At 36.7% G+C, this 25,856-nt stretch overlaps 1 protein-coding gene across 6 annotated transcripts in view; it reads left to right on the top strand.

Annotated features, from left to right (window-relative positions):
* Positions 1–25,856, top strand: part of LOC101678988 (ankyrin repeat domain-containing protein 26) — a 173,857-nt gene that overhangs the window by 142,726 nt on the left and 5,275 nt on the right. For all 6 annotated transcript variants that reach the window (XM_045084945.1, XM_045084946.1, XM_045084948.1 and 3 more), the window contains 3 exons: positions 11,074–11,343; positions 12,444–12,661; positions 13,897–14,125. In XM_045084945.1, the coding sequence (XP_044940880.1) occupies positions 11,074–11,343; positions 12,444–12,661; positions 13,897–14,125 (717 nt within the window). The remainder of the gene's footprint in view (positions 1–11,073; positions 11,344–12,443; positions 12,662–13,896; positions 14,126–25,856) is intronic.

The raw sequence follows: 25,856 nt of genomic DNA, 5'->3' as shown, positions 1-25,856 counted from the left end.
AGAGTGGAATAAATGAGATAAACACACCTAATGAACAATGAACAGCAGGCTGGAAAAAACAGAGGAACAAATTAACCACTAAGAAGTCAAAGGAATGGAAAGCAATGAAGCCAAAGAAGGGGGAGAAAGAAGAATTATGCAAAATGAGACCAGACCTAGGGAACTCAGCGACTCCATCAAATGTAATAACATTCATGTTATAGGAATCCCAGTAGAAGATGAGAGAAAAAAGGTGTAAGAAAATTTATTTCAAGAAATAATAGCAGAAAACTTCCCTAATCTAGGGAAGGCAACAGACATCAAGATCCAGGAGACACAGAAAACTATCAAAATCAACAAAAGTAGGCCAACACCAAGACCTATTGTAATTGAATTTGCAAAATATGCTGATAAAGAAAACATGTTAAAAGCAGGAAAGCAAATCAGTAACTTCCAGGGGAAACCCCTTAAGGCTAGTGGGAACTTTTTCAGCAGAAACTTTGCAAGCCAGAAGGGAGTGGTATTATCTATTCAACGTGGTGAATGGGAAAAATCTGGAGCCAAGAATACTCTCTCCAGCAAGCCTATTACTCAGAATAGGAAAGAGAGAGTTTCCCAGATAAAAACTAAAGGAGTTTGTGACTACTAAACTAGCCCCACAAGAAATATTAAAGAGGACTCTTTGAGTGGAAAGAAGAGACCAAAAGTAACAATATAAAGGCAGGAAACCCAAAAGTAACAAAAATGAACATTTATATAAAAAATAAATTAAGGAACTCAGGAAAAAAGGATATAAAAGTATAATACCTTACCTAAAGCATGGGGAGAAGAAGAGAAAAGAATGGGGTCAAACTTAAATGACCAGGAGCTTAATATAGACTGCTATATGCAGAAGAGGTTATATACAAATTATATATCAAAACCCACTAATAGTGGTGTCTGTGTGGCTTAGTTGGTTAAGCATCTGACTTGATTTCAGCTCAGGTCATAATCTCAGGGTTGTGAGATTGAGCCCTGCACTGCACTCTATTCCAGTCATGGAGTCTGCTTAAGATTCTCTTTCCTTCTCCCCACTCCGCTTGTGCCCTCTCTAAAAAGAAAACAAAACCTTCGATAAATACTCAAAGAGGAGAAAGAAATCCAAATATATCACTAAAGAAAACCAGTGAAACATCAAAGACACAAAAAATGATCAGAGACAATCTCCAGAAACAACCACAAAGCAAGCAGTAAAATGATAAATACATATCTATCAATAATTACTTTAGACCTGGGGTAAGTGGTCCAATCAAAAGACATAGGATGTCAGAGTGGATTAAGAAAAAAAGAATAAAGCAAATCTCAACCGGTATCAAAAGATTGGGATCATTCCCTGCATATTTTCAGACCACAATGCCCTGAAGCTAGAACTCAATCACAAGAGGAAATTTGGAAAGAACCCAAATACATGGAGACTAAACAGCATCCTTCTAAAGAATGAATGAGTCTAACAGGAAACTGAAGAAGAATTGATAAAATTCATGGAAACAAATGATAATGAAAACACAGTGGTTTAAAATCTGTGGGACACAGCAAAGGCAGTCCTAAGAGGAAAATGTATAGCAATACAAGCCTTTCTCAAGAAACAAGAAGGTTCTCAAACATACAACCTAACCTTACACCTAAAGGAGCTGGAGAAAGAACAAGAAAGAAAGCCTAAACCCAGCAGGAGAAGAGAAATCATAAAGATCAGAGCAGAAATCAATGAAATAAAAGCTAAAAAAGCAATAGAACAAATCAACGAAGCTAGGAGCTCTTTGAAAGAATTAATAAGATTGATAAGCCCCTGGCCAACTTATCAAAAAGAAAAGAGAAAGGACCCAAATAATAAAATCATGAATGAAAGAGGAGAGATTACAACCAACACCAAAGAAATACAAACAATTATAAGAACATACTATGAGCAACTTTACGCCAACAAATTTGACAATCAGGAAGAAATGGATACATTCGTAGAGACATATAAACTACCACAATTGAACCAGGAATAAATAGATAACCTGAACAGACTCATAACCAGTAAGGAGATTGAAAGTCCTCAAAAATCTCCAAATAAGCAAAAGCCCAGGGCCAGACGGCTTCCCAGGGGAATTTTATCAAACATTTAAAGAAGAATTAATTTCAATTCTCCTGAAACTGTTCCAAAAAATAGAAATGGAAGGAAACTTCCAAACTCATTTTATGAGGCCAGCATCACCTTGATCCCAAAACGAGACAAGGATCCCATCAAAAAGGGAGCTAAAGACCAATATCCTTGATGAACACAGATGCGAAAATTCTCACCAAAATACTAGCCAATAGGATCCAACAGTACATTGAAAGGATTATTCACCACGACCAAGTGGGATTTATTCCATGGCTCCAAGGTTGGTTCAACATCTGCAAATCAATGTGATATCATACATTAATAAAAGAAAGAACAAGAACCATACAATACTCTAAATAGATGCTGAAAAAGCATTTGACAAAGTACAGCATCCCTTCCTGATCAAAACTCATCAAAGTGTAGGGATCGAGGGCGCATACCTCAATATTATCAAAGCCATCTATTAAAAACCCACCGCAAATATCATCCTCAATGGAGAAAAACTGAAAGCTTTTCTGCTCAGATCAGGAACATGGCAGGGATGTCCGTTATCACCACTGCTATTCAACATAGTACTAGAAGTCTTCCTCAGCAGTCAGAACAAAAAGAAATTAAAGGCATCCAAATCGGCAAAGAAGAGGTCAAACTATCAGTCTTTGCAGATGATATGATACTATATGTGGAAAACCCAAAAGACTCCACTCCAAAACTGCTAGAGCTTGTACCGGAATTCAGGTAAGTGTCAGGATATAAAAATAAATGCACAGAAATCAGTTGCATTTCTTTACACCAACAACAAGACAGAAGAAAAAGAAATTAAGGAGTCAATCCCATTTACAATTACACCCCAAACCATAAGATACCTCGGAATAATCCTAACCAAAGAGGTAAGGAATCTATACTCAGAAAACTATAAAGTACTCATGAAAGAAATTGAGGAAGTCACAAAGAAATGGAAAAATGTTCCATGCTCATGGATTGGAAGAATAAATACTGTGAAAATGTCTATGCTACCTCAATCTACACATTTAATGCAATCCCTATCAAAATCCCAACCATTTTTTTTCAAAGAAATGGAACAAATAATCCTAAAATTTTTATGGAACCAGAAAAGACCTTGAATAGCCAATGGAATATTGAAAAAGAAAGCTAACGTTGGTGGCATCACATTTCCAGACTTCAAGCTCTATTACAAAGCTGTCATCATCAAGACAGCATGGTACTGGCACAAAAACAGACACATAATCAATGGAACAGAATAGAGAGCCCAGAAATAGACCCTCAACTCTATGGTCAACTAGTCTTCGACAAAGCAGGAAGGAATGTCCAATAGAAAAAAGACAGCCTCTTCAAAAAATGGTGTTGGGAAAATTGGACAGCCACATATAGAAAAATGAAACTGGACCATTTCCTTGCACCGCAGACTAAAATAGACTCAAAATGGATGAAGGACCTCAGTGTGAAAAAGGAATCTATCAAAATCCTTGAGGAGAACAGAGGCAGCAACCTCTTTGACCTCAGCTGCAGCAACTTCTTCCTAGGAACATCGCCAAAGGCAAGGGAAGCAAGGGCAAAAATGAACTACTAGAACTTCATCAAGATCAAAAGCTTTTGCACAGCAAAAGGAAACAGTTAACAAAACCAAAAAACAACTGATAGAATGGGAGAAAATATTTGTAAACGACATATCAGATAAAGGGCTATATCCCAAATCTATAAAGGGCTCAGCAAACTCAACACCCAAAGAATGAACAATCCAATCAAGAAATGGGCAGAGGACATGAACAGATGTTTCTGCAAAGAGGACATCCAGATGGCCAACAGACACATGAAAAAGTGCTCCACATCACTCAATGTCAGGGAAATACAAATCAAAACCGGAAAGACATACCACCTCACACCAGTCAAAATTGCTAAAATTAACAAGTCAGGAAATGACAGATGCTGGCAAGGATGTGGAGAAAGGGGAACCCTCCTACACTGTTGGACTGAAAGTTGGAGCAACTACTCTGGAAAATAGCATGAGGTTCCTCAAAAAGCTGAAAATAGAGCTACCCTATGACCCAGCAATTGCACTACTGCATATTTACCCTAAAGACACAAATGTAGTGATCCGAAGGTACACGTGCACCCGAATGTTTATAGCAGCAATGTCCAGAATAGCCAAACTATGGAAAGAACCTAGATGTCCATCAACAGATGAATGGATGAAGAAGATATTATGTGTATATATATATATATATATATATATATATATATATAAATAATGTATGTATATATATGTATGTATGTATATATGTATATATATGTATGTATGTATATGTATGTATATATATATATATATATGTACATACATACATACACACACACTATGGAGCCATCAAAAGAAATGAAATCTTGCCATTTGTGACGACATGGATGGAACTAGAGGGTATTATGCTTAGTGAAATAAGTCAATTGAAGACAACTATCTTATGATCTCCCTAATATGAGGAAGTGGAGATGCAACGTGGGGAGTTTGGGAGGTAGGAAAAGAATATATGAAAGAAGATAGGATCAGGAGGGAGACAAAGCATAAGAGACTCTTAATCTCACAAAACAACTGAGGGTTGCTGGTGGGAGGGGGCTCAGGAGAGGGTGGTGGGGTTATGGACATTGGGGAGGGTATGTGCTATGGTGAATGCTGTGAAATGTGTAAACCTGGCAATTCACAGACCTGTACCCCTGGGGATAAAAATACACTATATGTTTACAAAAAATTAAAAAATCAATTGAAAAGAAGAAATAAATAAATAAATAAAATTAAAATAAATAAAAATAAAAATGATTTTAAAAGAAGAAGAAGAAAAAACAAGACCCATCTATAAGCCACTAGCAAGAGTTTTATTTTTGTCATAAGGACACCTGCAGATTGAATGTCAGGGGATGGAAAAACATGTATCATGCAAATGGATATCAAAAGAGCCAGAATAGTAATACTTATATTGGACAAAATAGAGTCTAAAAGAAAGAGTGTCATAAGAGACAAGGGCACTATATCATAATAAAGAGGACAATCTGACTGGAAGAAGAGCTATCAATTGTAAATATTTATGCACCCAACGTGGATCACCCAAGTTCATAACACAATTAATTAATGACTAACATAAAAGAACTAATTGATAATAATATAATACTAGGGTGCTTTATTTTTATTATATATGTTTTAAATGAAATTCATTGCTTTTATTCCTAATTGCAAAAGTATCCATGAAGACAATGTACAATTTGGATATTTTAGGAAGGAATAGAAATAATCAATAGTTGGGTACTTTAACATACCACTTATATCAATGGACAGATCAGAAAGCCAAGGAAACAGTGGCTCTATACTGGACTAGATGGACTAAAGAGATATATTAAAAATATTCCATCCTTAAACAACAGAATCCACATTCTGGAACATTCTGTAGAATAGATCACATATTGGGCCATAAAGCAATTCTCTATTTTTTAAAAATTTAATTTAATTTTTTTAAGTGTTCTAAAATTCATTGTTTATGCACCACAGCCAGTGCTCCATGCAATAGGTGTCCTCCATAATACCCACAAAACCGATCTTAATAATACAAGAAGACAATACAATACAATACAAGAAGATTGAAGTCATACCGTGCACCTTTTCTAATCACAGTACTATTAAATTAGAAGTCAGCCACAAGAAACAATCTGAAAGACCATAAATACATGTTGTTTAAGTAACAGTCTACTAAACAATGAATGGACCAATGAGGAAATAAAAGAATAAATTTAAAAATACATGGAAGCAAATGAAAATGAAAACACAATTGCCCAAACTTTTGAGACACAGTAAAAATGGTTCTAAGAGGGAGGTATGTAGCAATACAGGCCTACCTCAAGAAACAAGAAAAATCTACAACAACTTATCCTTCACCTAATGAAGCTAGAAAAAGAACAACAAATGAAGCCTAAAGTCAGTGGAAGGAAGGAGATAATAAAAATTAGAGCAGAAGTAGGGGTACCTGGTAGCTCATTTGGTTAAGCAGCAGACTCTTGATTTCAGCTCAGGTCATGATCTCAGAGTCCTGGGATTGAGCCCTGCTTCTCGCTCTGTACTCAGCGGGGAGTTTACTTGAGGATTCTCTCACACCCTCTCCATTTGACCCTCTCCCCACTCTCTCTCTCAAATAAATCTTTTAAAAAATCAGAGCAGAAATAAACACTATAGAAACTTTAAAAAGATAAACATAGAAGAGATCAATGAAACCAGGAGATGGTTCTTTGAAAAAATTAATAAAACCGGTAAGGCTTTAGCCAGAGTTACCAGAAAGAAGAGAAAAAGGACCCAAATAAAATCACAGATGAGAGAGGAGAAATAACCAACACCACAGAAATGCAGACAATTATAAAAGAATATTATGAACAACTATATGTCAACAATTTGGACAATGTAGAAGAAATGGATAAATTCGTAGAAACATATAAATTACCAAAACTGAACAAGAATAGAAAATTTGAACAGACTGATAAGCAGCAAAGAAATTGAATCATTAATCAAAAAACTATGAACAAACACAAGTCTAGGACCAGAGGCAAATTCTACTGAGCATTTAAAGGAAGAGTTAGTACCTATTCTTAAACTATTCCAAAAAACAGAAAAGGAAGGAAAAACTCCAAATTCATGCTATGAGGCCAGTATTACCTGACACCAAAACGAAACAGACACCACAAAAAGAACTCTAAGCCAGTATCTTTGGTGAACATGGATGCAAAAATCCTCAATAAAATACTTGCAAACTGAATCCAACAATACCTTAAAAAAAATCATCACCATGATCAAATGGGATTTATTCCTAGGTTATGGGGGTGTTTTAATATCTGCAAATCAATCATTGTGATACACCAAATTAATAAAAGGAGAATCACCTGATCATTTCAAAAGATGTAGGAAAAGCATGTGAGGGGCACCTGGGTGGCTCAGTGGCTTAAATCCTCTGCCTTTGGCACAGGTCGTGATTCCGGCGTCCTGGAATCTAGCCCCGCATTGGGCTCTCTGCTCGGTGGGGAGCCTGCTTTTTCCTCTCTCTCTCTGCCTGCCTCTTTTCCTACTTGTGATCTCTGTCTGTCAAATAAATAAATAAAATCTTAAAAAAAAAAAACGCATTTGACAGAGTGCAACATCCATTCATGATAAAAACCCTCAACAAAGTAGGTTTAGAAGGAACATACTTCAACATAATAAAGGTCATATATAAAAAAATGCACAGGTAATGACATCCTAAATGGGGGGAAATGGAAAGAAAATCTCATTAGATCTTGCTTCTAGTTATGGGCTTCTTCTCATTAGCACTGTTTGTTATTATTAAATTAATCTTAGGGGCACCTGGGTGACTCAGATGGTTAAGTGTCTGCCTTCGGCTCAGGTCATGATCTCCAGGTCCTGGGATCGAGTCCCATGTCAGGCTCCCAGCTCAGCAGGGAGTCTGCTTCTCCCTCTCCTCTGCCTCTCTGCCTGCTTGTGCTCTGTCTCTCTGTATCTCTCCCAAATGAATAAATTTTTAAAATAAAAATAATCATAACATTTATTACTTCCCACTTTAATGGAGACCAATTTCTAATATATAAATTATGTGTCTTTTTAACTCTTTCTGTCATCCATTTTTGTTTATATTTTTGTTTTTTTCTTAACAAACTCCCCAAAGTTTAGTGGCTTAAATAAATAACATTTATTTTCTTCACAAATCTACTGTTAGGAAAAGTATGGCTAGGACAGCTTGTTCTCTTCCCCTAGCTTCAGGTGGGGCAGCTGAAAGGCTTGGAGCTGGAACTGTTTGAAGATTTGTTCACTCACATCTGGTGGTGTTGATGCTGGCTATTGGTGCTGGACTATAGCTGGGACAGGCAGCTGAAACACTTATACTGGCACACCTAGACTCTTTGTGGCCTGAACTTTGAAGATGGGGGGCTCAATTCCAAGAAAGCTGCCTGAGCTGCAGAGCAAGGAGGAAGCTCTGTTGTCTTTTGTAACCTAGCCTTGGAATACACAGAGCATCACATTCACCATATTCTGTTAGGAGAAAGTCACAAAGGTAGGCCCATGGTCTTTTTTTAAAAAATGGAATGAATATTTAAAAACCTATGGACACATTTTAAAAGCAGCATGATTTACCCACCGGCCACAATTTTTTGTATTCCTCCCACATGAAAAATACACTCACCTCCCCGCCATACCCCCCACAAATCTCAGTTCTCCTGGCATTGGGTTAGGGCTTGAGTCCAAGATCTTACCATCTTAATCAGGTACAGCAGGAATAAGGTGTCTGAAGTAGAGTCCCTTGAGTGCAAGTCCTCTCCATCTGAACACTTGGGAATTAAGGAAGACAGTTCTCTACCACTCAAAATGGAACACTCTGGTAACCTGCTAAGGACTCTCCCATTGAAAGAAGATGGGAGGCACACTAGTCCATAGCAGTTTTGAAACACAGCCTGAAGCATGCTGTCAGTTCTTCAGTGAGGACTTAGGCCTAACCATGGGAATGCTTCTCCATGGCTGTTTGCTTTACTTTTTGAGCTCTTGGTTCTGTCCTTTTCATAAGGAATGACCCGTGTTTGTAGCTGCTTTTTCAGCCTGCTTCCTCCTGGTGGGAATTCTAAGACTCAAAGGACTATTTTTAGTTCATACTATCTTGGTCTCTTTTAGTCCAAGCTCGCAAACAGTGTTTTTGCTACTATAATTCTCTTAGTTTTTTGAGTTTTCCGTGAATACAATTGGATTTCATGCCATTAGAAAAGCCATTCTCCTGGGTCTTTTGAAATAAGCTTTCACCTCAGGTTTCCTGTGCAGCTCTCATTTGACAATGCCTTTCAAATTCTCACACTCTTAAGATCCTTAAAGAAATTTGAGGCACACCTTAAGTCCTTCTCAGGGCATATAAAGGGTTTATAGTTTTGGCTTCATCCATAGGCCATGTCTTCCTGGATTTGCTTTTAACCCAGAAGCCATTTCTTTATTTTAGCATTATTTGACAATACAGCATGTGGAGAGGCTGTAAATGAGGAACAGATAGGTGAACCCAGTAAGTCCTGGTTCCTTCATATTGAATCATCTTTCTTTAGCTTATCTCTCCTACCAGATTTACTTTCATGTGGTTTGTGGTACGAGTTCCTTTTCCCTCTAGTGTCATTTTCTTCACTTGTCTAGAAGCCTTTGCTGTAAGCCCCTTCAAGGGCCATCAGGTTTCCACTCACAGTCTCTTGGAAGCCCTTTTGGTTCATTCTTACTCTTCTCTACTTCTCACTCTTACTCTTCTTTCAGGTTCCACCCACCTCCTGGTTCAAAGAAAGTTTAGTTTCAGTTTTTTGGTTTTCGTTTTTAATGGCAGCACCCCATTTTAATGTCAGTATCTGTGCCAGTTATTTATTGCCGTATAATAAACCGCTCTCAAAACCTAGCGGCTCAAAACAGCATTTACCTTGTTCACAAATCTTTGGAAAAGGCTGAGTCAGGCCAACTCATTTCTTCATTTGGCATCACCTGGGATGACTGGAAGCTGGGAACTAGAATCATCTAAAACCTTGTTCGTGCACGTTTGGCTGTTGAGGCTGGCTTTTGGCTAGGATGTTAGCTAGGGCAGTCTCAGCTGGAATATTTGCATGAAGACTCACTAGGTACCCTGGGCTTTTCCACAACAGCTGGATTCTAAGGGTTGAGGTTTCCTAGAAGAAGAAAGTCAGATGGAAGCTATATCACATTTTCTAACCTCACCTTAAAAATCACACAGCTGCTCTGCTATATTTAGTTCACTAGGAACCAGTTACTAAGGCCAGCACATATGAAGCGGAGAGTTTGTCATGGGAGAAGTGTCAGTTTATAAAACCACCACATCCACTTGTCTTTCCAGTCATATCTAAAGGAAAGGAGTTCTTCCCAGCTCAGCATCACTGAGCTCCAGCAAGTTTTTTGGTTGTTTTCATTGCTTAGTATATTCTCTTATTTTGTGGGAAGTAACAAAGGATTGTAACATTGTTGAATTAAGGAATTTTTTTTTTTTGGCCCAAAAATATATGGATCATCTCACTAAATTTTTTCTCCTTACGAAATTTTTTTACTGAGAGATGTGATTTCTTAACCTTGTGAATCATTTCTCTTCAGAATGCAATTGAAATTAGCATAAAACATTTGTAATTCAGAAAAAGGCTGATGGCAATAGAATCAGTATTTATAGATTCATTAATTAGAGTCTTATTTTCAAAGTTTTATTTTGGTAAGCATTTATTGGCTCAGACCTACATAAGTCAATACGGTATTTCTAAAATTTCTTTAAAAATTATGGAGTACAAGGGCACTTGGGTGGCTCAGTTAAGTGCCTTTGTCTTGGGTCGTGATCCTGGGATGCTGGGACTGAGCCCCATGCTTGGCTTCCTGATCAGTGTGTAGTCTGCTTCTCCCTCTCCTTGTTCTTGCACTCTCGCACTCTTGCTCCCTCTCCTTCTCAAATAAATAAAATCTTTAAAAAAAATACAGAGTATTAAGATGAGGGAAAGGTCAAGAGACTTTCTACTAAGAGGTGACTTACAGTTATTTTATGGAGGAAAAATCTGAAACAATCATAGAAAAATAAAAGTATAAAAATCAAATACAAATGTGTGGCAAAGAGGGTGACAGCAGAGATCGATTTTAGCAAGTCCTGGTGGTTTGAATTTTGTTCTTGATTTTCTGAGTTATTTGAGGTTCCATGTTCTAATATACTATAGCTACAATATAGATAACATTTTGTTGAAAATGAATTTATTTTAAAATCTGAGCACCTTGCTGGAGCTGTCAGTAATGTATGTGACATTTTGGGGTTGTGATTTCAAGCCCCATGTTTAGTGCAGATATTTAACATCTTTTAAAAAAATTTTGGGTCTTAGTTTTGTGTTAGACTCTTTTCACTCTACTTCCAAACTGTATTATTTTGTTCATGCAGGTTGATGATCTTACAGCAAAACTGGAAACTCTGTCTTCAAAAAACCAGGTTCTTACTCTGGAATTGTCATCTATGAAAGAAATACAGACAAAATGTGAAAAACTAGAGAAGAATAAAAAGAAGTTGGAACAACAAGTAGTAAACCTCAGAAGTTGTGTGGAAGTCAATATGGTAGAGTACAGTAAAATAGAACAATATAAACGGGAGCTTGAAGAAAGGACAAGATTGAACATAGAAGAAAAATTAAAAGAAGTCGATCTATTTTTACAGGTTAATTTATTCATCTATAAAATGCTTTCATTCATTTCATTGCAAATTACATTTTGGTTATATGCAGTGCAGAGTTTTCCTCTACTTTCTTTATAGCAAATTGGTAAATTTCTGGAAGCATTTGTTCCTTCCCTTTAAAAATTTCAGTTTTGTTCATTATTCACACTAAATTGATCTTTCAGTGGAAAATCATTTTATTTTTTAAGACTAGTTAGTATAAAACAAGGCTATTGAGAGGAAAAGAAAAAAATGTGGTGAGTGCTGTGAAGTGTGTAAACCTGGTGATTCACAGACCTGTACCCCTGGGGATAAAAATATATGTTTATAAAAAATAAAAAATTAAAAGTAAAAAAAAAAAAGAGCTGAAGAAATTGAAAGTTGAAAATAAGAATTTTAACCACTGTGCCTTGAACAGAGGAGACTCTTCTGAATTCTTATTGAGTTGTTACCTCTATATTGGTACTTTTTTGTAATATGGGCATTCCCCTCTAGGGGCATAGATTCAAATTATGGATTACATTAAAAATATCAGAACCTTAAAAAAAAATTTGCCATGGGGTACGTGGGCGGTGCCATCAGTTGATTGTTTGGGCTCCATTCTGGGCATTCCTACATAAAAGAAATGGTACCATACTTGGATTATTCCTTTTTTTATATTAAATATTTATTTATTTGGAAAGCACGAGTGGGGGATGGACAGGTAGAGAGAAAATTCCAGGCATATTTCATGCTGAGTAGGATACAGGGCTTTATACCAGTACCCTGAGATCACTATCTGAGCAGAAACCAAGAGTCAAGCACTCAGATGACTGAGTCAGCCAGGCACCCCAGGTACCTTGATTATTCTGAAGTTGTATTGTTCACTTTTAAAAAATTTATTTTATTATTCTTTGAATTATCAGGTTGCATGAGTTCTAACATAAGAATGAACATTATTCACATTTGATTCAGTTTCACATTGATGATAAATATTTTACATTTCAGCTTTTTTTTTCCAAAAATTTGCTCTCCGAATCATTAACACAAAACTAAAAGAAAGAAATATACTGTAATTACCCAGGTTGTAACAATTTTGAAACTATGCTTTTAATTTGCTTCAGACACAAGTAGCATCTCAAGAAAGCTTGGCACAGTTAAGAGAAAATAATAATGCTTCACTAAGAAGTCAAATGGAACTCAGAATTAAAGAGCTGGAATTTGAATTACTCAAAATGAAAAGTTCTCAAGAAGATCTTACTAAAACAGAATTGGACAGATACAAGCACCTCTACCTAGAAGAAGTAACACATCGAATGTCATTGACAAATGAACTGAACAAGTAAGTTAAAACAATCATAGGAAGTAGAATTAGCTTATTAATTTGCCTCTAAACCATAATTTTTATGGAGCCACGTTCATGAGATCAGTAGTAAGTGAAAGCCAACTAGATAGTATAATTTTGAAAAATGATGTTTGTAAATGAACTTACTCTTGAAATGTTAGTCCAAGACAATTTGCATCTCTCTCTATTTTTTGGTTTTAGATGATTTTATTTTTTTCCCTTGAATATTTTCAGTTAATCTGATCTCCTAGTCTTTAAGCTAATTGTTTGAAGGTTTATAATTTAGACAGCATATTATTAAAAATTGTCAGAATTACCCTAAATAGAAATGAGTTTATTAATATTTATTTATTAATGTTAGTTCATTTTTGGAAGACTGCACCTTTAACCCAAAAGGTCAAGACAGAAAGGGCAGATTCCACCTCCAGTACCCTGGCATCTCTGTTATAACTTAATTGCCTCTGGAGCTGTTTCAGTTCTTTCTGATCACAACTCTGCCATCTACTTCTCCCCTAGCAATTGTTCATCTAAATTATTCCTCAGTGCCAAATGCTCAATTTCTCTGAGGTAATGTTTGAAGTGTACAAGAGTGGTGAAAGCCAGTGCTTGTAAAATGTCTTTGAGGGATTTATTTTTATTTTTATTTTCCTTTAAATATTTTACATATTTACTTGACAGAGAGAGAGAGACCAAGTGATTACAAGCAGAGGGGAGCAGCAGGCAGAGGGTGAGGGAGAAGCAGGCTTCCCGCTGAGCAGGGAGCCCAGTGTGGAGCTTAATTCCAGGACTGTGGGGTCCTGACCTGAGCTGAAGGCAGATGGTTAACTGACTGAGCCACCCAGACCCCCCAGGATGGTTTATTTTTGCAGCTCTAAACTGGTTTACTAAATGTAAGTATGTATCATGGCATCCCCAAGAATCTTAAGTACAACCATTCCAGAAGGCAGCAGGTATAACCTGTTAGACCATGGATATCACTGATAGCCATTTCTCTCCCTCCTTAATTTGAATTACTTGTTAGTTAGGAACCCTAGAGATACATGGACTTCTTTAGAACAGTTTTAAACCTATAATTATACATAGTAGGTCTGCTCTGTCACATTTACCATGTTAAAACACTATTTAATGGCACATTTTGTTTACTATTATGAAGACTTAAAAAAATGCAAGTAATTTAGGACTGATTTGGGGAGAAATGAAATACTAAGTATTGTGTTTTGTAATCCTAACAGGACTAGTGAGAGGCTGGCAGAGACCAGTACCAAACTTCTGGTGGAAAAACAGCAAAAGCAAACTTTGCTTGACACTATTAATATGAGGCCATCCCTAGATCTGCCTTATGGTAGAAATGTTAATAATAGTTCACTATTCAATAGAAACGTTACTCTAAGAGAAAACGTGGTGATTCCTACCTCAAACTCATGGCGTTCAAGTAAAGACATCGGGACTTTCTTGACCAAGGTTAGTTACATTATCTTACCTTTTTTTCCTTGGGTTTCAGATTTCTGATATAATTTTTGTTTTTAATTTGGTAATATTCTGAGTTGCTTAGCTAACTAATACACACTAAGTAAAAGTCATAATTATTTTTGCTGATAAAGAAATGAGACATAAATTTTGATTTTTTTTCTTTGTTCCTAGAGCTCTTACTTTCAGTAGATACCTATTATTACCTTTATTCAATAATTATAACTAAACTGACATATTTATTATTTTTTCAAGATTTTATTTATTTTAGAGAGAGAGTGTACAAGGGGGGAGAGAGTGTGAGATTCTCAAGCAGACTTCCTGCTGAGTGTGGAACCCTGCATGAGGCCCAGTCTCACAACCCTAAGATCATAACCTGAGCCGAAAACAAGAGTCAGATACTTGACTGAGTTACCCAGGCACCCCAAAATGGACACATTTTAAATTTCTTGAAAACCTACATCTAAATTCGATTTTAGAAAGTAAATATTATTGCTCACGAATGAAATCTATACTTAGATGCTTTGACTAATTTCCTGGTTGGCAATTGTTCATAACAATTTTAAAATTCGCTGTTACCCATTTTTCCCACCCCTATGTATAAGTCAACAATAAGAATCCAAACACTTAATCACATATGGGTATTTATTATTTAAAAGAATCCATGATAAATCCTTTTTATGAATTAAATAAACTTGTAATGCTAAAAAGATTAATTTTTTCTTTAGGTTGTAATTGTTGTCATTTTCTTACCTGAGAGTACATCCTTAATTGTTGTCTTACTTGAAGCTTATAACACTTCTATTTTTAAAACTTATAACACTTCTATTTCAATGTTTACAAAATGTCTTATAACACTTCTATTTCAATTTTTACAAAATGTCTTGCTGAGCAATTGTAGAGCATTTTCTAAATGGCTAAATCAAGCAAATACTGCATTTTTTTTTTTAAAGAGAGAGAGAGGGGGAGAGAGAGTGTGTGTGCAAGCTGGCGGTGGGGGATGAGGTACAGAGGGTAAGCAGGCTCCATACTCAGTGCAGAGCCTGATGCAGGGCTCAGTTTCAACGATCCTGAGATCATGACCTGAACTAAAGTCAAGATCAGATCCTTAACTGACAGAGCCACGCAGGAGCCCCACAATGGGAATTTTTAAAATGAAGTTCACATATATCTACCCTGCCATCATTTTAATGATTGATGACTAAGATGGGAATAATAGGGAGTCTTTAAGTAGCAGCTAGTTTCCATTGTATATCATTGTTATTCAAATATCCATTTCAATCAATGTACATAGGTTTATGGTTTTGAAGGTATATTCATGTTCTTACTAATGTAGAGAAAAGTAGCATAGACTCATGGTTAATGAGGCCTCAATCTTGTTCTTTCATTTGGTTTCCTTATTGTCTTGCTCTCTTCCCTCCTAATTTGAGGACTTTCTTTAGTGTTATGCTTGGTTACCTTTCTTTTTCTTTTTTGTATATTATAGATTTTTGTGATCACAGTGAAGTTCATATATAACATCCCATATATATAGAAGTCTTTTTTAAGTTGATGGCTACTTAAGTTCAAACACATTTTAAAAACACTACATTTTTCCACCCCACCTTGTTTTATGTATTTGATGTCTTAGTTTACACCTTTTTATTTTGTGTATCCCTTAACTAATTACTGTAGATACAATTGTTGTTACTACTTTTGTCTTTTAACATTCATACTGGCTTTATAAAAGTGATTGATCTATTACTTTTATTGTATGTTTGCTTTTACCAATAAAACTCTTTCTTTCATAATTTTCTTATTTCTAGTTTCGGCCTTGTCTGTCTGTCTTTCTTTCTTTCTTTCTTTCCTTCTTTCTTTCTTTTAATCTATTTTTGAGAGCAAGCAAGAGAGAACACAGATGGGAGGGGAGGGCCACAGAGAGAGGGAGAAGCAGATTCCTTGAGCACAGGGCGTGGTGTGGGGCTCGATCCTAGGAGGTCTCTTAACCTGTCCTCATTTTAGAAATTCTTTTATCTTTTTGTTTTTTGGCTTGGATGATTTCTGCTACCCTGTCTTGTAGATCACTGATCTGTTTATCTGCAGCTTTTAATGTGCTGTTGATCCCTCTGGAGTATTTTTCATTTCAGTTGTTTTATTTTTCAGCTCTGATTGGTTCTTCTTTATATTTTCCCTTTCTTGAAGTTCTCACTGAATCCATCCATTCTTCTCCCAAGTTTGCTGAGCATTTTTATGACCATTACTTTGAACTCTTATTCAGGTAGATTACTTATCTCTATTTCATTTAGCTATTTTTCTGAAGTTCTGTATTGTTCTTTCATTTGGAACATATTCCTCTATCTCCTCATTTTGTCTGACTTTCTTTGTTTATTTCTGAAATTGTTTTCAACGTTTTCCCTCTTTAAAGTATGTCACTTTGAACAATAAATAAAGTCAAGGAAGAAGAAACCGTTTCTAAATATTGTCTGATCATTTTTCTTGTTGGAGCTGTGGTGGAGTAGGTGGCAGATGACATTGCTCTTCTTTTTCTGAGTTGAGAACACAGGAGTCAGGCAGATGGAGATAAGCTTAGTAACTGTAATACATACTAACAGATTGGAGGATGTGGCTTAGGTATGTAGCCACTGCCAACTTCCTAATACTTTACTCCTTTACTCCAAATTAGGCACTTCCACACACAGTTGTAAATGGAAGGAAGAGATGTTTGATGCCCATCCCACAAAGATGAAAGCAGACCTCAATTCATGTTACTATGTCAGGCATAGCTTTTCAAAGAAGAGATTTGGAAGCATGTAGGCACTGCTTAGTGCCTTCTCCCAAATTCACCCATTAGACAAATCTCTTTTCCTGTCATGAAGAAGGTAGAGAAATGTTCTCACATGGAAATGAAGGTTTACCTATAAGTTCTGAGCGGATTTAATTTGTAATTAAAGTTAATCGTGTCTTTTGTACATGTGAACTAATGGGAAGGCTAGATGGCAAAGAGAAATCTGTTCAGTGTTTTAGATTTTGCAATAAATAACTCACAACATAGGTAACCATTTGTTGATTGACTTTGATAAACCAAGTTTTATTTGAAGGAAATGAATAATTCTTTCAAGGAAGAATTTCCTCAGTTTCAGGTTCTTTGGTTCAACCAAAGATTTTCTCCTTCAAGTTCCCTGTCCCTTCAAGTTAAAAAAATTTTGCTTATAAATTGAGCATATTGACTGTTACTAATAGGAGTTAAGATAACTCCTCGTCCTTTATTTTTGTTCATGACTGTAAAAATTTATAGTTTAGTTAGAAAGCTGTTTTCTGTCTAATACCTTAACTTTATTGAGCCACAGGACAAAGTTTTATGTATTCATTTTCTCTGAGTTCTAGTTAAAAATGCATGTATTTTTCCTGAATATGAGGAAGTAACTAAAACACATTCCTGGCCTGCAACTAGGTGGTTTTTTGACCTCAGGCAAACTACAATCTCTCTGAGGCCTTTTTGTCTCTTATGTGAAATTAGGGATGTTGACTAAGTTCGTGACTTTTATACCTCTGGGGAAAAATTGTTTTTTCCAAAGAATAGAACTTATCTTTTTTTTTTTTTTTTGCATTAAACTGTATTATATAAAACAGAGACAAGTAGAGCTGTTTAGCTAAATGCGAGATAAGACTACACCTGTAGACTTCCTTGTCCCTCAATCCTGCTGTGTCCCAGGAGACCCTTAGATTTCTATGAGCCATAGTTTGAAAACTAACATTTATGAGAAAATCCTTCGTTAATAATTCTTTGAATTAAAATTTGCTGATACATTGCATGTTGTTTTTCTGTATATAATTTTCTTATCCTATTTTTTTGATAAATGGAAAAGTATAAATAAAATTGCAAATGCGTTCTCCTTATTAGTGGACTTCAAGCTATTTCCACCATCTAAACACACTTCTCACTTGGAAATAAAGGTCACAGAAGTAAATATTTAGGAAAAGCTTTTGGGGAAAAGACAATACATCACATTGGTAATTCCTTAAGTCATGTCATATAAAAAAGTGTCTTATATTTTACATAGTATTTATTTATTTATTTTATTTATTCATTTTTAAAAAAAGATTTTATTTATTTATTTATTTGACAGAGAGAGAGAACACAAGTAGGCAGAGAGGCAGGCAGAGAGAGAGGAGGAAGCAGACTCCCTGCTGAGCAGAGAGCCCGATGCGGGACTCGATCCCAGGACCCTGAGATCATGACCTGAGCTGAAGGCAGCGGCTTAACCCACTGAGCCACCCAGGCGCCCTTACATAGTATTTATTAATGCTTTATAAAATTGCTTCAATAAAAGTTTCTCCCATCAAGTGGTATTGAGTTATTAATTTTACAAGGCTGTCTAGTAATGTTGTCATATCATTAATTTTATAAGGCCTAAATATAATGATATTGTCAAAAAGTGTTATGATTCCTCAAAAAATTAAAAATAGAAATGCAGTACCATTCAGCAATTCCACTACTGGGTATTTACCCAAAGAAAATGAAAACACTAATTTGAAAAGTTATGTGCACCCCTATGTTTTTTGAAACATTATTTACAATAACCAAAGTATGGAAGCAACCTCAGTGTCCATCAATAGATGAACAGATAAAGAAGATGTGTGATACATATACAATGAAATATTTATTCAGCTATAAAAAAGAATGGGATCTTGCCATTTGTGACAACATTGGTAGACCTAGTATTTTGCTAAGTGAAATAATGCAGAGAAAGGCATATACCATATGATTTCACTTCTGCATGGTATCTAAAAAACTAAACTACTAATAGCCTACTAGTGACTGGAAGCCTTACTGATAACATAAATAGTTCATTAACACAGTTTTTCTTTTTTTTACATTACATGTATTTTATACTATATTCTCATAATAAAGCTATATAAAAATGTTATTGATAAAAACATGAGAAAATACACTAACATACTGTATCAAAAAAAGTCCATGTGTAAGTAGAGTAGACCTGCACCCTTCAAACCCATGTTGGTCAAGGGTCAGCTGTATATTACAAGTATTCCCATCTAGAATTTTCTTACTTAGAGCTTTCTTATAAAAGGTACCCTCTCATTGAATGCCCCAAATGGGGTCTAATGTAGGGTACCGAGGGGTGCCTGGGTGGCTTAGTTGGTTAAGTGACTGCCTTTAGCTTAGCTCATGATTCCTCGGTCCTGGGATAGAGTCCCACTGCAGGTTGTCTGCTAAGTGGGGAGTCTGCTGTTTCCTCCCCCTCTGCCTCTTCCCCCACTCGTGCTCATTCTGTCTCAAATAAATAAATCAATAAAATTGCTGATATAAACATTGGGGTGCAGATACCTCTTTGGATCAATATATTTATACCTTTGGGGTAAATCCATAGTAGTCCAATTGCTGGGTCATTGGGTAACTCTATTTTCAGCTCTTTGAGGAACCACCATACTGTTTTCCAGAGTGCCTGCACCAGTTTACATTCCCACCAACAGTGTAAGAGGCTTCTGCTTTCTCTGCATGCCTGACAACATCTGTTGTTTCCTAACTTGTTCATTTTAGCTATTCTGACAGGTGTGAGGTGATATCTCATTGTGCTTTTGATTTATATTTATTTCCCTGATGCCAAGTGATGCTGAGCATTTTTTCATATCTGTTGCCCATTTGTGTGTCTTCTTTGAGAAATGTCTGTTCATTTCTTCTACCCATTTCTTGACTGGATTGTTCTTTGGGTATTGAGTTTGATAAGTCTTTATAGATTTTGGATAATCACCCCTTATCTGATATGTCAATTACAAATACCATTTTCCATTCTGTAGGTCATCTTTTAGTGTTGTCAGTTGTTTCCTTTGCTATGCAAAACCTTTTTATCTTGATGAAATCTTTGTTTCTCTTGCCTTTGGAGACCTGTCTAGCAAGAAGTTGCTTTGGCCAAAGCCAGAGAGAATACAACCTGTGTTCTCTTCTAGGATTTTGATGGGTTCCTGTCTCACATTTAAGTTTTACATCCGTTTGAATCTTATTTTTATGTGTGGTATAACAAGATGGTCCAGTTTCATTCTCCTGCTTGTGGCTGTCCAGTTTTCCCAACACCATTTGTTGGAATGACTGTCTTTTGTTCCATTGGACATTCTTTTCTGCTTTGCCACAGATTAGTTGACCATAGAGTTGAGGGTCCATTTCTGGGCTCTTTATTCTGTTCCATTGATCTATGTGTGTGTTTTTGTGGCAATACAATACTGTCTTGGTGATAACAGCTTTGTCATAGAGCTTGAAGTCTGGAATTGTGATGCCACCAGCTTTGGTTTTCTTTTTCAACATTCCTTTGGCCATTTGGGATCTTTTCTGGTTCCATACAAATTTTAGGAATATTTGTATCAGCTCTGAAAAAATGTTGATGGTATTTTTTTTTTAAAGATTTTATTTATTTACTTGACAAAGAGAGCAGGCAGAGAGAGAGAGGAGGAAGCAGGCTCCCTGCTGAGCAGAGAGCCCGATGCGGGACTCGATCCCAGGATCCTGAGATCATGACCTGAGCTGAAGGCAGCGGCTTAACCCACTGAGCCACCCAGGCACCCTGTTGATGGTATTTTGATAGGGATTGCGTTGAATGTATAGATTGCTCTGGGAAGCATAGACATTTTCACAGTATTTGTTCTTCCAGTCTATGAGCATGGAAGGTTTTTGCCATTTCTTTGGGTCTTCCTCAGTTTCTCTCATGAGTGTTCTATAGTTTTCAGAGTACCAATCCCTTGCCTCTTTGTTTGGGTTTATTCCTAGGTATCTTAATGGTTTTTGGTGCAATTGTAAGTGGGTTTGACTCCTTAATTTCTCTTTCTTCTATCTCATTGTCGGTGTATAGAAATGCAACTGATTTCTGTGCATTGATTTTATATCCTGCCACTTTGCTCAATTCCTGTAGAACTTCTAATAATTTTTGGATGGAGTCTTTTGAGTTTTCCACGTAGAGTATCACATCATCTGCGAGGAGAGAGTTTGACTTCTTGCTGATTCAGATGCCTTTATTTCTTTTTGTTGCCTGCTGAGGCTAGGACTTCCAGTACTAGTTGAACAACAGTGGTGAGAGTGGCCATCCCTGCCGTGTTCCTGACCTTTGGGGTAAAGCTCTCAGTTTTTCCCCATTGAAAATGATACTCACTGTGGGCTTTTTGTAGATGGCTTTTATGATATTGAGGTATGTTCCCTCTATCCCTGTACCATGAAGAGTTTTAATCAAGAAGGGATGCTGTACTTTGTCAGGTGGTTTTTCTGCATCTATTGAGAGTATCATATGGTTTTTGTCCTTTCTTTTATTAAAGTATTGTGTCAACTGATTCATTTGCAGATGTTGAACCACCCTTGCAGACCAGGGATAAATCCTACTTGGTCACGGTGAATAATCCTTTCAATGTATTGTTGGATCCTGTTGGCTAGTATCTTGGTGAGAATTTTTGCATCCGTGTTCATCAGCAATATAGGTCTGTAATTCTCCTTTTTGTTGGGGTCTTTGTCTGGTTTTGGGATCAAGGTAATGCTGGCCTCATAGAAAAGGTTTGGAAGTTTTCCGTCCTTTTTTATTTTTGAGACAGCTTCAGAAGAATAGGTATTAATTCCTCTTTAAATGTTCGGTTGAACTGTCCAGGGTAGTCATCTGGCCCTGGAGTTTTGTTTGTTGGTAGATTTTTGATGACTGCTTCCATTTCCTTGCTGATTATGGGTCTGCTCAGGTTTTTCTCTTACCACTTCTTCCAGATTGCCTAATTTGTTGGCAAATAGTTGTTCATTATATGTTCTTAAAATTGTTTGTGTTTCCTTGGTGTTGGTTGTGATCTCTCTTCTTTCATTCATGATTTTATTAATTTCGGTCCTTTCTCTTTTCTTTTTGCAAAGTCTGGTCAGGGGTTTATTGATCTTATTACTTCTTTCAAAGAGCCAGCTCCTAGTTTTGTTGCTATATTCTACTGTACTTTTGGTTTCTATTTCCTTGATTTCTGGTCTGGTCATTATTAATTCTCTTCTCCTGCTGGATTTAGGTTTTCTTTGCTGTTGTTTCTCCAGCTCCTGTAGGTGGAAGGTTAGGTTGTGTATTTAGGACCTTTCATGTGTCTTGAGAAAGGCTTGTATCGTTCTATACTTCCCTCTTCAGGACTGCCTTGGCTGCATCCCAAAGATTTTGAGCAGTTGTGTATTCATTTTCCTTTGTTTCCATGAATTCTTTTACTTGTTTGTTAATTTCCTGGTTGACCCATGCATTCTTTAATAGGATGCTCTTTAGCGTCCATGTTTTTTAGTTTTTCCCAAATTTCCTCTTGTGATTGAGTTCAAGTTTCAAGGAACTGTGGTCTGGAAATATGCAGGGAATGATCACAGACTTTTGGTACTGGTTGAGACCTGATTTGTGACCCAGTATGTGATCTCTTTTGGAGAAAGCTCCATGTGCACTGGAGAAGAATGTGTATTCTGTGGCTTTAAGATGGAATGCTCTGAATATATCTGTGAAGTCCATCTGGTCCAGTGTGTCATTCAAAGCCCTTGTGCCCTTGTTGATCTGCTTAGATGACCTGTCCATTGCAGTGAGTGAGGTGTAAAAGTCCCCTACTATTTATTGTATCATGCTCGATGTATTTCTTTAATTTTGTTATTAGTTGGCTTATGTAATTTGCTGCTCCCATGTTAGGGGCATAAATCTTGACAATTGTTAGATCTTCTTTTTGGAGAGACCCTTTAATTATGATAGCGTCCTTCCACATCTCTTATGACGGCCTTTGGCTTAAAATCTAATTTGATAAAAGGCTTGCCACCCCAGCTTTCCTTTGATGTCCATTAGCACAGTAAATGGTTTTCCACCCCCTCACTTTCAATCTGGAGGTGTTATTGGGTCTAAAATGAGTCTCTTGCAGACACCATATTGATGGGTCTTGCTTTTTTTTTATCCAATCTGATACCTTGTGTCTTTTGATTGGGGAATGTGGCCCATTGACTTTCAGGCTAACTATCGAAAGATATGAATTGAGTGCCATTGTATTACCTGTAATGTCATTGTTTCTGTATATTGTCTCTATTCCTTTCTGGTCTATGACACTTTGGGGCTCTCTCTTTGCTTGCAGGATTCCCTTTAGTATTTCTTGCAGGGCTGGTGTGGTGGTCACTAATTTTTTAGTTTCTGTTTGTCCTGGGAACTCTTTATCTCTCCTATTTTGAATGACAGCCTTGCTGGTAATGTATACTTGGCTGCATATTTTTCTGGTTTAGCACCCTGACTATACCATGCCAGTCCTTTCTGGCATGTCCTGAGCTGCTTTCTGGATTTTCTCTTTGTCTCTGAAATTTGCAAGCTTCACTACTATATATCAAGGTGTTGGCCTATTCTTACTGAAATTGAAGGGGGTTCTCTGTGCCTCCTGGATTTGAATGACTTTTTTCTTCCCCAGATTATGGAGGTTCTCTGCTGTAATTTCTCAGATATACTTTCTTCCACACCCCCTTTCCTCCTCTTCTGGGATTCCAGTTATTCTAATATTGTTTTGCTTTATGGTATCACTTATCTCTTGAATTCCCCCTCCCCTTGAATTACTGATCCAGTAATTTTTTATCTCTCTTTTTCTCTCAACTTCTTTATTCTCCATCATTTTGTCTTCTTTGTTATACTTCTCCTTTCTGTGTCATTTATCCTAGCATTTAGAGCCTCCAATTTTGAAAATTTGAAATAGCTAATATTTATTAGTTAATTATAGCTCAGTAAGTCTGCAAAAGATAAGTAGGGTTTTATTTCTCCATTACCCATTATGTACGTGATGAATTTTTTAGAATTTCTATTCAATTAGCTGATATATGATATATGTTTCAGATATAGTGTTCAGTTAACCATCTGTTGTATGTAATACCCAGTGCTCTACACATCACATGCCCTCCTTCATGCCCTTCACCCAATTACCCCTACCCCCATCCCACCTCCCCTTCAGCAAACGTCTGTTTCCAATAGTTAAGAGTCTCTCATGATTTGTCTCCCTCTTTGATTTCTTCCATTTAGTTTTCCCTCCCTTCCCCTATGATTCTATGCACTTTTTCTTATATTCCCCATATTTATGAAATAATATGATAATTGCCTTTCTGTGATTGACTTATTTCTCTCAGTATAGTACCCTCCGTTTCCATCCACATCAATGTAAATTGTTAAGAGTTCATCCTTTTTGATTGCTTTGTAATATTCCATTTGTAATACACCACATCTTCTTTATCCATTCATCTGTTGATGGACATTTGGGCTGTTTCCACAGTTAGTCTATTGTGGAGATTGCTTCTATAAACATTGGTGTCCAGGTGCCCCTTCAGATCAGTATGCTTGCATCTTTGGGGAAAATACCTTGCAGTACAATTACTGGGTCATATTTTTAACTTCTTGGAGAACCTCCATACTGTTTCCAGAAGTAGAACCTCTATTTTTTTTTATTGAATCCCCTTAATAACCTTTTGATTTCAACTTGGTAATATTTTTATTCTTATATTTCTCCAGAAAGTGATTCTCCAGTGTCTTTTGTGCTTTGTTCAAGCCCAGCTAGTATTTTTATACTTGTTATCCTAAACTTTAATTCTGCCAACTTAGTTATATCCATACTGATTAGGTCACTGACAGTCAGTAGTACCACCTGTTCTCTTATTTCAGGTGAGTTTTTCCATCTAGTCATTCTGTCTAGAGAAGAATAGAAAATGAGAGAACAGAATACTAAAATAACAACAACAACCCCAGAAACATATAATTTCTATAAACCAAATCTCTATAATCTCTATAAACCAAAATAAATAAATAAAATAAAAATGTAAAAAGTGAGAATATAATCAGATGATGAGAACAGAGCTATTCACTAGATTCTGGGTATATTTTGGTCTGTTTCTTAGAGGAAACTACATCCCAAAATTGTAAAGAAAGAAAAAAATATATATATGCAAAAATAAAGTTAAACACTGTGAAAGGATAGAATGTAACTATAAAAATTAAAATAAAATAAGTTTAAAAACCCGAGTTGATAAAATGAGAAATTGGTTGAAATGGAAAAGAAAAAGAAAATTAAACTTGAAAGTTTAAGGAGCCATGAGTTCTGTATAGTATTTTCCCCCAGCACTGGAGTTTTTCAGTTTTCTGTGATTGCTTAAACTTGATCTTAGCAGGAAGTTCTTGCCGATTTTCCAGGGGAGGGGCCTGTTGCGCTGATTCTCAGAGGTCTTTGCCCTGATGGTATTGCACTGCCCTTGCCAGGGGTCCAGGCTAAGTTAGGGCCTCCAGATTCCTCTTTGTGGCTTTTGTTCCCTGAAGGTTTTCCACACTGCTTGAGAGGATTAGAATGAAAATGTGAGCCTCCCAGTGTCTAGCCCTAGAGCTGAAAGTAGGCACCCTCCACTCTTCAGTGTGTCCTCACAGAGGAGCTGTCAATCACTCTCGTCTCCCTGGTTTCTGTATGCACTCTGTGTACACCCAGCCTTTGAGCATTTTTATCTCAGCCATGCAACCCCCTTTGGAGTTTCTAAACTCTGCAGTCATCTGTGGCTGCATTCATGCCACTCCTCCAGGGGGAGGAAGGAGGTCTTGCCCTGGTTTTTCTGCATGTTTGGTCCCTGCTATGAGACCCTGCATGTTTGGTCCCTGCTATGGGGTTTGTGATTAATGGCAACACTGAGCTGAAAGCCCCCTCCTCTGCTCTTTGATTGCAGCTGGCTTCCCTGCTGAAACTCCTGGGAACTCTCCCATACTCA

This window comes from Mustela putorius, unplaced genomic scaffold (genome assembly GCF_011764305.1).
Source record: "Mustela putorius furo isolate JIRA1106 unplaced genomic scaffold, ASM1176430v1.1 tig00000827_pilon_pilon_pilon, whole genome shotgun sequence".
Classification (NCBI taxonomy): Eukaryota; Metazoa; Chordata; class Mammalia; order Carnivora; family Mustelidae; genus Mustela; species Mustela putorius.
This window is presented reverse-complemented; position numbering and strand designations above follow the sequence as displayed.